The 15,543-nt window shown below is 45.9% G+C and overlaps 1 protein-coding gene across 4 annotated transcripts in view; it reads right to left on the bottom strand.

Annotated features, from left to right (window-relative positions):
• Positions 1–15,543, bottom strand: part of ACSL4 (acyl-CoA synthetase long chain family member 4) — a 75,159-nt gene that overhangs the window by 15,510 nt on the left and 44,106 nt on the right. For 2 of the 4 annotated variants that reach the window (XM_044305474.1, XM_044305475.1), the window contains exons 3-6: positions 7,086–7,325; positions 6,380–6,557; positions 856–965; positions 612–750 (exon numbers count right to left, since the gene is read on the bottom strand). In XM_044305474.1, the coding sequence (XP_044161409.1) occupies positions 612–750; positions 856–965; positions 6,380–6,557; positions 7,086–7,313 (655 nt within the window). In that variant the 5' untranslated portion in view covers positions 7,314–7,325. Of the gene's footprint in view, positions 1–611; positions 751–855; positions 966–6,379; positions 6,558–7,085; positions 7,621–15,543 lie in introns of all 4 variants that reach the window. The other 2 variants (XM_044305473.1, XM_044305477.1) reach the window with 2 other exon arrangements.

Below are 15,543 nucleotides of genomic sequence, written 5' to 3'. Positions count from 1 at the left end.
TACTGGGGGGGCGCACTGCGCCACCAATGAAGTTAAATCTCTCATTTATTCATATACAGGAGGCGGGAACTGGCTGTAGAATCATATAGCAGGGTCCCGACCTCTATGAGCAGTAGCTGCGATCCGCGGCACCTGAGGGGTTAACTACCGCAGATCGCAGCTACCGCTCATAGAGGTCGTGAGCCGGCTATGTGATTCTGCACCCAGCTCCCGCCTCCTGTTCAATTTGAATGAATGAGAGATTTCTCTTCATTGGTGGCGCAGTGGTCACAGCCCCGCCCCTTCTCTTGTCCCCTGTCCTCCTATTGGCTGCAGCGGCACAGGGGGAGGGAGACCCTGAGAGCAGCGCGATCTGTGTTCCCCATAAATTATCGGAATATCGGCAAAATAAATGCCGACACCGATAACAGTCAAAATCCTCAATATCGGCAAAACCGATAATCGGTCGATCCCTACCATCGACTATAGAAGGGTGCTGCTACTCCTTAGAGCGTAGTTATGGGGGGGCAGCCACTACGTGGAGCAGGACATGATGGGAACTTCCAAGCACAGATCATCCCCTACATTATAACCCGAGAGCACCTTCTGTATCACCATGCAGCCACACTTACAATTCTCAGGCTTGGCACCCAACTCCTCTATTTGTTCGATGCTATGAACTTCTATGTCTGCAGGATATTCAGATTTGTTGATGTTCTTCTTTCCAACATGGACGATGTGTTTGATGTTGCCGATTTGTGACAGCACACCCTGTGGATGCAAAAGGAAATATAAAGATCCAGACAACACAAGCCCTGTATATAGAGGTTTAGTGACCGCTTCATACAAGACAAGTAGAGGTTCTGAAACCCGCACCTTCAGCTTAGTTTCTAGCAGCTCAGAACTGGTAACGAGGTGTGTCGCACCGGACTCATTCAGGCCATAGACAATGGCATCCTCGCCAAGTGTGGCATACAGCGTGACCACTAAAAAAAAAAGGAAGAGAAACGCATTATTATTATAGCTGTATAAGGAGAGTCAACATAGTTCCACAAAGCATAACTTTTTTTTGGGCAAAATATCATATGCTTAAAGGGGTTATCAGAAGATAAAAAGCCCTCCACACTGAATATACTTACCTGGCTCCCTGCGCCGCCGCTGCAGCTTCTCCTCGTGCGTGGATGAAAACATTCGATGTCAGGGGGAGGCTCATCCCTGTCCCCGCCTGCCCCTCCATGTTTTCATCCGCGCACGGGGAGAAGCTTCAGAGGCAGTGCGGGGACTAGGAGCAGCGTAGGGAGCCTGGTAAGTATATTCAGTGTGGGCACCAGACGTATGGGGGGGGCTTTTTATACTCTCAGATAACCCTTTAATTTGAGGCAAGCACGCAGCACTATTCTTTTCATAAATCTGACAAGCCTCCAATGCAAAAGGGAACAGAGCCTTAGGCCTCATTCATGCGAACAATACGGATTGTGTCAGGATCTGTTCAGGAAAAAAAAACGGATGGTTTTGCACGCAAATGCAGTCAGTTTTGTCTGCGATTGCGGTCAGTTTCTTCCGCGCAGGTACAATCAGTTTTGGATGCGTTTTTCACTTGTGTGAAAAAAAACCCTGAATGATAACAACCTACTAGCAACCATCAGTGAAAAACGCATTGCTTCTGGATGCAATGTGTTTTTCACACAAGTTCTATTCATTTCTATGCAACCAGAGCTGCATAAAAAAAAAAAATATAATAAAAAGACGCCAAATATAGAACATGCTGCGATTTTTCCTGAACTCTGAAATAATACGTTAAAAACAACGCTCATTTGCACAGACCCATTGAAATCAAAGGGTCAGGATTCAGTCTGGATGCCATGTGCTTGCTTCACGCATCGCACCCTGACAAAAAACATACTCGCGTGAAAGAGGCCTTAAAGGGGCATTATGAAAAATACAAACACTTCTTGGACCTGTTCAAGATTGTTTAGTTAATACTTACCTGTCCCTCAATCAGCTGGCGCTGCTGTCCCCTCCGCACTTACAAAGGCTGCAAGTAAGGATGAGCGAACTTGCGTTTTCAAGTTTGGCGTACAAGGTTCGGGTTATCTAAGAAGTCAGTTATGGATTCCACTACCATGGACCATAAGTTGTGGTCCGTGTTAGTAGAATCCATAATGGAGTTCTTAGATAACCCGAACCAGAACCTTGAACGCCGAACTTAAAAAAACACAAGCTCGCTCATCCCTAGCTGCAAGCTCTTCTGCCCAGGTGTGCCCTTCTTCTCCCTGCACAGACTGACACTGGCAGCACTGACTGGATAATGTCAGACTGGGCAGGGACACCACTAACCAATAACCCATCTGCTAATAATTCATTCATAATCTTCTAGGAGGAATATTAAAGGAATAGTATAACACAGAGTTATAAGAATAGATGCTCCAGATATGCTCTTTCATGGGGAGTGCAATTAGTTACTAAAACGCATATATCAGGAGAGCTGACAGGTCCTCTAAGATCCCTATCAGACGAGTGAATTCCACGCATTGTACTCGTAGCGTGTTAGCGAGAGCTCCTGTCCTGACCTCCCAGCACAGATGGGTCACATAGCATTATAAGGTTTTATGATGCTATGTAACCCTTACATTTCTGGAATGTATTGGATAACATCAACAGCATTATATCAGTGTTATACAATACATTCAAGACCTCTAAGGGGTACGTAGCATCATATATCAATATAATGCTATGCAACCCATCAATGCTGAGAGGTCAGAACAGGAGCTTCCGCAGTCACGCTCTGTGTCCAATGCGTGGAACTCGATGGTGTCATGGGGCCTAAGGCTTTGTTCACATTTGCATTGGAAGCGAGTCAACATAATATGGGAAATGAGTCACTGTACTGCCCTCCCTGTATACATCTTGATAACCCAGCTAGCAGTTATTACAGCTGCAGTATCCATTGCCATATTTATGCATCTAACCCTGCTTTATACGACCAAGCACACAGCTGCTGGAGGTTCAATATCGACTATATAATATCTAACATGTATACACTGTATACTGTAGCAGATTAATCTATTGTGTAGACTGATTCAGGCTGATCTTCTGAGGATCTTTTCTCAATAAGTGACACAATCCTTGGAGCTTTTGTCAACCTGCAGGTTGAATAACTTCTGTATAACAGAATAACTTAATAGTTTAAGAATGTCATCATTTTTCTATAATTTGTCGTGCGTGGTTGTGTTACTTCAGAAGCCATCATATCTGGTTCTTTGGGGGATTGACTACTGGGACCTCCATCACCCCCTGCACAGCACTGCGCTCGTCCACCCACTATGTAGGGAACAGCAACACGGCCCTAACAGCTTGAATGGAGCGGTGCTGTTGTGCTGCTGTTCACTTCATTGACAGGATCAGCAGGGGTCCCAGAGGTCAGAACCCCACCAATCAAAATGTTATGATATATCCTAACATTCAGTGACAGGAATATCCCTTTAACCACTTCACATTTGGGCCATTTGCCCCCTTCCTGACCAGGCCTAATTTTGCAAATCTGACATCTCATTTTATGTGGTAATAACTTTGGAACTCTTACTTAGGCCTCTTTCACACTACAGTATGTTGAATTCAGTGTTTTGCGTTCCGTTTTTCACGGATCCGTTGTTCCGTTTTTTGCTTCCGTTGTGGTTCCGGTTCCGTTCCGTTTTTCCGTATGGCAAATACAGTATACAGTAATTTCATATTAAAAATTGGGCTGGGCCTAACATTTTCAATAGATGGTTCCGCAAAAAACGGAACGGATACGGAAGACATACGGATGCATTTCCGTATGTGTTCCGTTTTTTTTGCGGACCCATTGACTTGAATGGAGCCACGGACTGTGATTTGCGGCCAAATATAGGACATGTTCTATCTTTTCAACGGAACGGAAAAACGGAAATACGGAAACGGAATGCATACGGAACACATTCCGTTTTTTTGCGGAACCATTGAAATGAATGGTTCCGTATACGGACCGTATATGGAACGCAAAAAACGGACCGTATACGGAACGCAAAAAACTGTAGTGTGAAAGAGGCCTTATCCAAGCCATTCAGAGATTGTTTTCTCGTGACACATTGTACTTCATACTAGTCAAATTTGAGTCAATATATTTCACCTTTATTTAATGAAAAAAATCCCAAATTTACCAAAGATTTAGAAAAATTAGCAATTTTCTAAATTTCTATTTCTCTGCTTTTAAAACAGAAAGTGAAACCTCATAAAATATTTATTACTTAACATTCCCCATATGTCTACTTTATGTTGGCATCATTTTGGAAATGTTATTTTATTTTTTTAGGACGTTAGAAGGCTTAAAAGTTTAGAAGTAATTCTTAAAATTAGAAAATTGCCAAAACCCACTTTTTAAGGACCAGTTCAGGTCTGAAGTCATTTTGTGGGGCCTACATAGTGGATACCCCCATAAATGACCCCATTGTAGAAACTACACCCCTCAAGTTACTTAAAACCGATTTTACTAACTTTGTTAACCCTTTAGGCGTTCCACAAGAATTAAAGGAAAATGGAGATCAAATAAAAAAACTTTTTGACTGATTTCTCATTTTAATCCAATTTTTTCTTTACACATCTTTAAACTCAATATTACCCAGATTCTGCGGTTCACAGAAACACCCCACATGTGGTCATAAACTGCTGTATGGGCACACGGCAGGGCGCAGAAGAAAAGGAGAGCCACATGGTTTTTAGATGCCATGTCCCATTTGAAGCCCCCCTGATGCACCCTTACAGTAGAAACTCCCAAGAAGTGACCCCATTTTGGAAACTAGGGGATAAGATGCCAGTTTTATTGGTACTATTTTTGGATAAAATACGATTTTTTTGATCATTCATTATAACACTTCATGGGGCAAGGTGACCCAAAAATTGGTTGTTTTAGCATGTGATATTTATAGAGCCGACCGTCACGGACACGGCAATACCAAATATGTCTATTTTTATTTTCTAATTTTAAATTTTTTTTTTTTTACACTTTTCGGCCCCCATAAGGTCATACTAGACCTCTTGGGGACATTTAACATCACTTTTTTTTTTTTTTTTTTTTTTACTGTTGATTTCTCCTGGTAGCCCCAGTTACAGGAGAAATACACCACCCAGGGAGGCTGTACAGTGCAATACAGCGCTGTACAGCCTCAGTGCAGGGCTGATCGAGGTCTCAAAGACCTCACAGCTCCTGCACTCACCAGGCTCCGGGCCGGAACAGAAAGCGCATTGCGCTTCCTGCACTATATACACAGCGCTCACCGAGCGCTGTGTATACATCGATCTAGAAGGCAGGGACACCTGGGCACTGTCCCTGCTTTCTCTAAGGGTTGCCCCGTTGTCACTGACAGCGGGCAACCCGATCTGCAGCTGCACGATTAGCGTGCAGCTGCAGTTTCTGAATGGACGTTCAGGAACGTCCATTCAGAAATATAGAACCACCTCCCAGACGTTTATATTCTGTGGACGGACGGGAAGTGGTTAAGGAAGCATTTTAGATCAAAATAGAGCATGTATAATGCATTAAAAAGGAAGTGAAAATGGACAGCGTCTTCTCCATGTCAGAAAAATGAGGAACTTGCTAGAACGGGTGTCTGCTCTAAGAGAGAAATTTGAGAAGTCACATCAACAGCAGCAAATTACCTCACAGAGAAGCTTTACGCAGGAACTTAAGCACATATTTGAATACAGCATTAAAGGGATACTCTAGAGAAGATTTTATATGGCCCCAGCGATCTGTCCTAGAATGTCAGCTGGACTGGTTGCCTCCACTTACAGAACTGTCTGGGGGGGGTGGAAGGCCTCAGTACACACACACACTTGAATATTCTATACATTGAGGAGTGCTCCTGTCTGGCTGCTCAGCCATGATGGCATATCACAAAATCACAAACAGGATCACATCATTGCCATCTAGTGTAGTGTGTAGTGAGGCCCCGCTCCTCCCCTAAGCAGCTCTGAGAGTGGTGGCGACCAGTCCTGCTCACATTCTAGGACAGCTTAGCTTGTTTCACACAGGTTTTTTGTGGCTTTTTTTTTTTTTTTTTTAGTTTTTTTTAGGAATCTGTCTTTGTTTCTAGTGTTTTTAAGGAGGGGGGGGGGGGGGACACACACCTCCAGATGTAACTATATATTTAATAGTAATTAAAAAAAAATTTCAGTAGAGTCTACTTTACTTACATAGTATACAAGGCTGAAAAAAAGACATTTCTGTTTCAGCAACAAAACTAGGCAACACTGAAGTAAAAATACAGCATCGCCGCCCAGTTCGAGCCGCGGGGGCGGGCTTTGTTTACCTGGCTGTAGTGGTAACTTCACATGACCACAGCAGCCAATGACTGGCTTCACCTTATTAGCGACCACTACTTACAAGGAAAGTTGTACTTAAAGCAGGTTTGTGCCGTGATCATCCACTCCGCCCTGGTCTCACAGAAAATGGCGACTGTGCTCTTCGGTTTCAGGCCTAGTGCAGCCAACCCACTTCCAAAATGGTTGACCCTTGTGTTAACTTCTTCATAACTTAACCACCGATATTCCCCTAAAATTAACTGACAAAAATAAAAATAAATAATTATAACATTTGTAGACAGGCAAGTACTTCTTTGTATGGACATAAATATTCTTTTCAGGTACATATAGTTTTATAGGACTGTGTTTCTCTAACATAAAGTGTGGCATAATCTGACCCACAGGAGTAAATTGAGCGGTGGAATGACATGCGCACGGGACTTGGGGTGAATGGGTCTGGCTGGTCACTGGAACCCATTAACAAGCTGAGGATGACACCTACCCCGATATCTGCATGCTTTTCATGCTATCACCTGTATTACACTGAAGTTTGTTGCCGATTTTTGGCAAGAAAGCGGCACAAAAACTCAGCAGCATGCCTCATGTAAATGTGATATTGACCTGCAGACTGTACCTAAATTGTAATCTTTGTGATTCCTGGTTTGCAAACCGATTGAAAATCTTTAGGGATGAAAGAGTTGATTAGCCTGTACGGTAGACAAGGAGTCATCTCAAAATTTACTGAAGACTTGCATACCATAAATGCTCCTCTCTAGAAGGGACCTTACCTTCTTAAAAACTTTGCCGTTCGGTTGCTTCTCATTTTCCTCGCTCAGGACCTCCCTCATACCAAGACAGTCTTTATTGCCAAACTTTGCCACTGCATGTTGAAACAGTTTGTCCAAGGTGTCTGCTCCGGGAATGTCTATGGTGGCCAGTGAATCAAAGTGGCTAATGGCCCGGTAGGGGCTCCCAATTTTCTCCGAAACGGACTTTGCTTTTATCCTTTTGGCCATAGCCTTTCTCTTCTTTGCATTGGTGAGAAAATACCACGGTAAAAACGTGAGTACGCTGTACACAAACATTAAAAGGTAGACAGGCAGCAATACAACAGTGCTCACTTCTGCCTTAAGCTTCATGGCGCTGGTATGACTATTTGGGCTCTGTGCACGCCTCAATATTCTTTGGGTTCTTAAGGCAAACTTATAAAGCAGCGGCGGAAGGTGTTTACCGAAGGCAGCAGTGCAAGAAGGCAAGCATTACTTATCACTTTGCGGCAAAACTACTTTGAGTTTAGTCTTTTGGAGCCAAGACTTGCGAGATCTGTGCAGCCCGCCAGAAAGCAGAAGAGAAGAGAGGGGAGACGTTAGTACAACTGAAAGTGAAACCTCTGCGCCCATTAAACGACAATGTGCAGGATGCCAACATAACCAGGCTGTCAGTCAATGAATGAAAGCTGGCAGGAGCAGTCGCCCTCCTCCGCTCCAGATCTGGGAGTGCTCAGCCTCATAGCTCATTTGGACTTTTAACGTGGAGGAGGCAGAAGGACGTAACCAGGAATGTATGACGGGAAGAGATCTTAGCAAAAAAAAAAAGGTTAACATTCAGGAAGCTAAATATTTATTCTTATTGCAAAACATGGGTAAAATCAGAAAGAAAAAAATAATAATAATTTAACCCACTGGGCGTTGTGTTCTCATGACTCATCTGTCCACACTGGGATTTAGTCATTTTGTGTTAAATTCTACTTTTAAATAATAAAAAAAAATATAATAATAGATTTGAAACTAAAAGTGTCTAAAGATCACATCTATGCCTGGAGGCTTTTATTTATAGAGAGCGTATGAGCCGCACGATTACCGAGCTGTGAAACATATGTTTGCGCCTTCCAGCAGGGAAGGAAGGAGTTAATGGGCGTTCTGGCATGTGCACTAATCCTAAACAGGACAGCAGATGTATTTCCACCCTGTGTCATGTAAACAGGTTCTGACTCTTTCCAGACGATTGGTAAGCATCGCCAACATAGTCCAAGCCACAAGACAGTACACCCAGATTTATCAGAAAAAAATACCCAAGATCTGCTGGCAGCCCCATGTTCTACTTTAGCCTTGAAGTAACTATGAGATTGTTTTTTTTTTTTTACTGCGCCCCTCTGTACAGCAAGCAGTGCTTTCCTGCACAGTGATAAACCAAGGTATGCTGATAAATACTGCCACAGTGTCTGATACAAGGGGGGGGGGGACACAACGGATATATTTGGAGGGTACACCAAGAGCATATGAACAGAGTTAGGTTTACACAGCCCCATAGTCGGGCAGATGATCATGGGTGAATGTACCGACAAACGCCCGTTCCCAACAATCTGCCAGCGTAAAGGCGCAGCCGATCACTTATTCAATAAGTGTTTCGCGTATTCATCAGGTGAATCTGTTGTTCATGCAGACACTTAAAATGATCGTTTCTGGGCAGCAGATCATGATGTCCAAAACAGATCTGCTGCCCAGGAACAATGCAGCTGTATGAGGACAAGCGACTGTAGTAGCAATCGCTTGCTCTCATACTGTGGAGGTGATCGCTGCATGTAAATGTAGTGTCACCTCAACTTAACGAGCAGCTGACTGTCGGAAGGAACGCTTTCTTCCCGATAATCAGCTGCTCCTCAGCCTGTGTAAATGCACATCTACACCTACTGAGGAGAATCAGATAGTGGGAAGAAGCGTTCCTTCAGATAGTTGGCTGCTCGTTCAGTAGGGGTGCTGCGCTGCATTTACATAGAGTGATCACCTCCACAGTATGAGAATGAGCTATTGCGATCACTCGTCCTCATACAGCTGCATTGTTTCTGGGCAGGAGATCTCCATTTATACTGCACGATCTGTTGCCCAGAAATGATAATTTAGGTGCCTGCACGAATGACAGAATCACTGGATGAACATTTTGCTCATTCATCAGTTGATCGGCTGCACCTTCACACAGGCAGACTGTTGGTTAAGAAGGTTTGCAGGAACGATCAATCCCAATAATCTGCCCATCTAAATTCCCCTTAAACCCACCAGACTGTTATGGTCTACACGTCACATCCTTCAGTATACAGGACTCCACATTAAAAAAAAATCTGTACATACCACATGTTGATACAGTGGTATTGCTGTCCGTTCTGAAATGTATGTATGTATGTATGTATGTATGTATGTATGTATGTATGTATGTAGCTTGAGAAAGACTTGGATGTTGAAACGTTGCTGATTACTTTGGTGTAATAAAACACAGAATTTTGAAGTTTGAGAGTGCCGTGACCTTTCTAAAGTTTATCTACGGTTTTTGGGGGGTCCCTGATGCCGCGAGCACTGCCGCCAGCATTGAATTGTCTTCAAGTAAGTGGTGCTGTCCTAATCCATTTTTTTGTCCCTACTGAAACGCATTGTTCGGAGGACCAAATATGCTTGCGGGCATGACTCTGGTTTAGTTCACACTTTGTAAAAATGCATGCTTTTTTCTGTAATTTACGTGGGTTTTGGTATGATTTTGCACAAAGCACGTCAAGAAGACGCTATTTGACCGCAACGGCTGAACAACCAGAACCCACCTGAAAAGACACTTTAGTCCTGTCTGGACACTTACTGGACATCCATCATGGTATGAAATCGTATTAGAAATGCTAAATGGGAAAATAATATGCAAAGAGGTATCTCCCAACGAAGAGAACCATCTCACACTAACAGCCAGAATCCTACTCCGTACTGATGAGGGGCAAGCACCCCGAAACAGGTGTCTACGGATGGATATCTGGCTTGGCTATATTCGCTTGTCAAATCCCAAGGCTTGTTAGAAAGTTGGATTTTGACTTTTAGGGTGCCACTTCGAAGAGGTAGCGCTGGCAAGATTTCTAAGAAAAGGGTTGAGTGTGGCTTATCTAATCTCTGGATCAGTGTTAGGTGGTGTGAGCAGACAGCGAACTGGACGCATTTTATTACAATGGTGATTATTTTCAGAAATATTAGGGAATTAATACACTAGTCATTAATGTCGCTACCAGTGGGGCTACCACCAGCATTACTGAGATCCAACATTTCACAAGATAAGCCGCTGCCAGGCCCTGCTTATTCTCTGAAAGACGAAGATTTTAAGACTTGGCATTTAGTAACTGATCACACGGGCGCCATTACATGTATATATAACTCAGTCCTGGTTATGCTGGTTATCCCAGTACAATAATAACACGTTTCTATTAACACTTAAAATGAAGCAAACATGACAGCATCTCCCAGCACACCCGTGTCATGTCCTGTGTACACAAAACGACAAATGCGAGAGTCAGCAAGGACAGATGTGGATTAGTATAAGCTTTATGCAATGGGCACACATTGAGGTTCGACCCTGCTTCACTTGTGTGCCAAAACTGGGAGAAGACACAAGAAGGCGGAGAGGGATAAAGGACAGTTTTACCCCAGGTGGACTTGAACTAAGCTTTGGCAGACAAGGAAGAAAACTTATTTTAAAAAAAGCATGAAGCACCACAACCATCAGCAATGTGTGACTACAGTCTAAGAGGTCACAGATAACACCTCGCGATCCCCTGGCACTTTCATTCAGATACTTCCTAGGGGCCCGATTGTCTCCGACTTCCACCTTTGTCTCGACTCACGGGAATAAATCGCTCAGTAAAGCATTGGCAGAGACAGGTCGCCACAGTCACCGACTTGCTGAGTGGTCAATTCCTGTGTGTTGTGGGAGGGGGGGGGGGGGGCAGGAAGTGGAGATCAGCGGGCACCCAGGAGGTGTCAGAATGGGAGCGGTGGGGAGCAGTGAGGTATCGCTTTATTTTTTTTAAATGCCATCCTGGTCATTTAAAAAAAATACAACCCCATTTATACTATAAGGCTGTGATCACATGCCTCAGTTTTCCTGAAACTGATGTGGTTTTGTACTAATTTGTCAAAAAAATGTGATAGAGAAGCAAGATGTGAAGACAGCCCTTGGCACAATAATATATGGGTCATGGACTGCGTTCTTGGTACTTTCAGGTTCTGATCTGATTGTAAATGTACTGCATCTGTCTTACTTTTATAATTGCTACGTCCTGTAGGTGGGGTTGGGGGGCACAGCTTACTAGTTTAGCAATTTCGGTGAAGATATACCTTACAGGGGACCTGTCCCATTGACCATGGTGTCTGACCTGCCAGCAGCATGTTACAGAGCAGGAGCTGAACACGTTGATATACCATTAAGTATAACTAGTATTTTATTTGTTTAGATCTCTGCTCCTTCTGGGGTTAGGAATCCAGTGGGCCATCTTATCAGTGATAAGGGAAGCAGAACCAGCCACGACTCCCAGAATGGGCAGAGATTAAGGCTAGGGATACGCCTAGACTTTTTCTAGCACTACGAATTTTAACTACTGAGCTAGAGTTGTGGTCTGAAGCCATAAACTGACTTGTATGGCAGCTGACACTGGAAAAAGTGCTACAAAAAGTCTAGGTGTAGTCACAGCCTAAAATGTAAAGGGCCCTTTACACCGGCTGAGAATCACAGATTTTTGCTAACAAGCGTTCATAGTAGATGATCGGGCGGTGTAAATGTACCGCCCATTACAGTACCTGAAGAATTAGCAAAAAGCTTGTTCATCGTGTAATCTGATTGTCTGTGTGCACGCAAAAACGATTGTTTACTGACAGCAAATTGTGCTGTGTAAACAGTCTCCTGTCAGCAAACAATAAGTCCTTATGGGGAAGGGCGATGGCATTAGCGATCACGCCTACTTATATACTGGAAATGCAGCGGTCTCCTCCACCAGCAAGCAGCAGGTTGTCAGGAAGGAACACATCCTTCCAAGCCATCTGCTGTAATATCGTCCCGTGTAAAAGGGACCTTAAGAAAAATGAAAAGTGATAAGGTTCTTTTACACAGACGGATAATCAGGCTAATTATTGGGGAGCAGCGTTTGCATAAACGGCTTCTGTAAAGGTGCCGGAAATCCCTAGATGAACGAGCAAACACTTATTGATGGAGTGATCATGTCTTTTAGGTGGCACCTGAAACCATCATCTCTGTGCAGAAGATCTGCTGCCCAGGAACAATGCTTTTCTACGGGGACAAGCAATCACTCTAGGGATTGCTTGTCCCCGTGCAGTGGAGGAGATTGCTGCATGTAAATGCAGCTCTCATCTCTTCCAACCATTGGCAATTACCGGAAACGTTTATTGCATTCCTAATAATTGCCTGTATATTGGTCCATGTAAGGGCTCCTTCACACAGGCTGGTCTCCTTCACACAGGCTGGTCTCCTTCACACAGGCTGGTCTCCTTCACACAGGCTGGTCTCCTTCACACAGGCTGGTCTCCTTCACACAGGCTGGTCTCCTTCACACAGGCTGGTCTCCTTCACACAGGCTGGTCTCCTTCACACAGGCTGGTCTCCTTCACACAGGCTGGTCTCCTTCACACAGGCTGGTCTCCTTCACACAGGCTGGTCTCCTTCACACAGGCTGGTCTCCTTCACACAGGCTGGTCTCCTTCACACAGGCTGGTCTCCTTCACACAGGCTGGTCTCCTTCACACAGGCTGGTCTCCTTCACACAGGCTGGTCTCCTTCACACAGGCTGGTCTCCTTCACACAGGCTGGTCTCCTTCACACAGGCTGGTCTCCTTCACACAGGCTGGTCTCCTTCACACAGGCTGGTCTCCTTCACACAGGCTGGTCTCCTTCACACAGGCTGGTCTCCTTCACACAGCTGGTCTCCTTCACACAGGCTGGTCTCCTTCACACAGGCTGGTCTCCTTCACACAGGCTGGTCTCCTTCACACAGGCTGGTCTCCTTCACACAGGCTGGTCTCCTTCACACAGGCTGGTCTCCTTCACACGGCTGGTCTCCTTCACACAGGCTGGTCTCCTTCACACAGGCTGGTCTCCTTCACACAGGCTGGTCTCCTTCACACAGGCTGGTCTCCTTCACACAGGCTGGTCTCCTTCACACAGGCTGGTCTCCTTCACACAGGCTGGTCTCCTTCACACAGGCTGGTCTCCTTCACACAGGCTGGTCTCCTTCACACAGGCTGGTCTCCTTCACACAGGCTGGTCTCCTTCACACAGGCTGGTCTCCTTCACACAGGCTGGTCTCCTTCACACAGGCTGGTCTCCTTCACACAGGCTGGTCTCCTTCACACAGGCTGGTCTCCTTCACACAGGCTGGTCTCCTTCACACAGGCTGGTCTCCTTCACACAGGCTGGTCTCCTTCACACAGGCTGGTCTCCTTCACACAGGCTGGTCTCCTTCACACAGGCTGGTCTCCTTCACACAGGCTGGTCTCCTTCACACAGGCTGGTCTCCTTCACACAGGCTGGTCTCCTTCACACAGGCTGGTCTCCTTCACACAGGCTGGTCTCCTTCACACAGGCTGGTCTCCTTCACACAGGCTGGTCTCCTTCACACAGGCTGGTCTCCTTCACACAGGCTGGTCTCCTTCACACAGGCTGGTCTCCTTCACACAGGCTGGTCTCCTTCACACAGGCTGGTCTCCTTCACACAGGCTGGTCTCCTTCACACAGGCTGGTCTCCTTCACACAGGCTGGTCTCCTTCACACAGGCTGGTCTCCTTCACACAGGCTGGTCTCCTTCACACAGGCTGGTCTCCTTCACACAGGCTGGTCTCCTTCACACAGGCTGGTCTCCTTCACACAGGCTGGTCTCCTTCACACAGGCTGGTCTCCTTCACACAGGCTGGTCTCCTTCACACAGGCTGGTCTCCTTCACACAGGCTGGTCTCCTTCACACAGGCTGGTCTCCTTCACACAGGCTGGTCTCCTTCACACAGGCTGGTCTCCTTCACACAGGCTGGTCTCCTTCACACAGGCTGGTCTCCTTCACACAGGCTGGTCTCCTTCACACAGGCTGGTCTCCTTCACACAGGCTGGTCTCCTTCACACAGGCTGGTCTCCTTCACACAGGCTGGTCTCCTTCACACAGGCTGGTCTCCTTCACACAGGCTGGTCTCCTTCACACAGGCTGGTCTCCTTCACACAGCTGTCTCCTTCACACAGGCTGGTCTCCTTCACACAGGCTGGTCTCCTTCACACAGGCTGGTCTCCTTCACACAGGCTGGTCTCCTTCACACAGGCTGGTCTCCTTCACACAGGCTGGTCTCCTTCACACAGGCTGGTCTCCTTCACACAGGCTGGTCTCCTTCACACAGGCTGGTCTCCTTCACACAGGCTGGTCTCCTTCACACAGGCTGGTCTCCTTCACACAGGCTGGTCTCCTTCACACAGGCTGGTCTCCTTCACACAGGCTGGTCTCCTTCACACAGGCTGGTCTCCCTCACACAGGCTGGTCTCCCTCACACAGGCTGGTCTCCCTGTCGGATCAGTCCTTCCTCTGTTTTGCCGAGCCGCCGCTCCGTCCCCATTGACTATAATGGGGACGGGGGCTGAGCTCCGGCGCAGCACGGCGAAAACCATCGGACTAAAAAGTCCTGCATGTCCTACTTTTTAGTCCGGCGGCTTTCGCCGTGCACCGCCGTGCTGCGCCGGAGCTCAGCCCCCGTCCCCATTATAGTCAATGGGGATGGAGCGGCGGTCCGGCGAAACAGTGGAAGGACGGATCCGACAGGGAGACCAGCCTGCCGGATCCGTCCTGCCGCAAGTGTGAAGGAGCCCTAAAAGGACCTATACAGACATTTTCATAGACCATACGTCAATCTGCTCAGCTCCTCCTGCTCTATGACATGTTGCCCACAGACATTCAATGTGACAGGTTCCCTTTAATAGTGATTCACATGTACTTTTTTTTTTTTTAAAGAAATCTAAGTACATTTATTAATAGTTGCCTCTACCCACAAACTACTGCTACTTTGATATCCAGATATAAAGGCCAGCTTAAAAGCTTGAGACACTTTCTAATAGATTTTGCAGTGTTTGCGTCCATTAACCAGAGTCGCCAGGCACCTGGCATTATATCAAGAGCAGAACAGACAGCAAAGTGCTCATTGCTTCCACTTTACAGGAGAAGCTGGGCCAATGTATCTCCTACAGACAGCGTAATATGCCTCCAATAGTTAACCTTTTACTCACATGAAGTATGAAAGGCACACACATACATGTCCTCTCATGTGGGATAGACGTTGGGTAACGCCAAAGGCAAATGCTAGAAAATCCTGCTTTGTCACATGTCATTTCAAAGCAAGACATATTTCTCTGACATCTTAAAGCAATTTGCTCAAGAAAGCAACCTCCTCCCATAATGACTTAAGA

The sequence above is a fragment of the Bufo gargarizans genome, chromosome 9 (genome assembly GCF_014858855.1).
Source record: "Bufo gargarizans isolate SCDJY-AF-19 chromosome 9, ASM1485885v1, whole genome shotgun sequence".
In the NCBI taxonomy this organism is placed as follows: Eukaryota; Metazoa; Chordata; class Amphibia; order Anura; family Bufonidae; genus Bufo; species Bufo gargarizans.
This window is presented reverse-complemented; position numbering and strand designations above follow the sequence as displayed.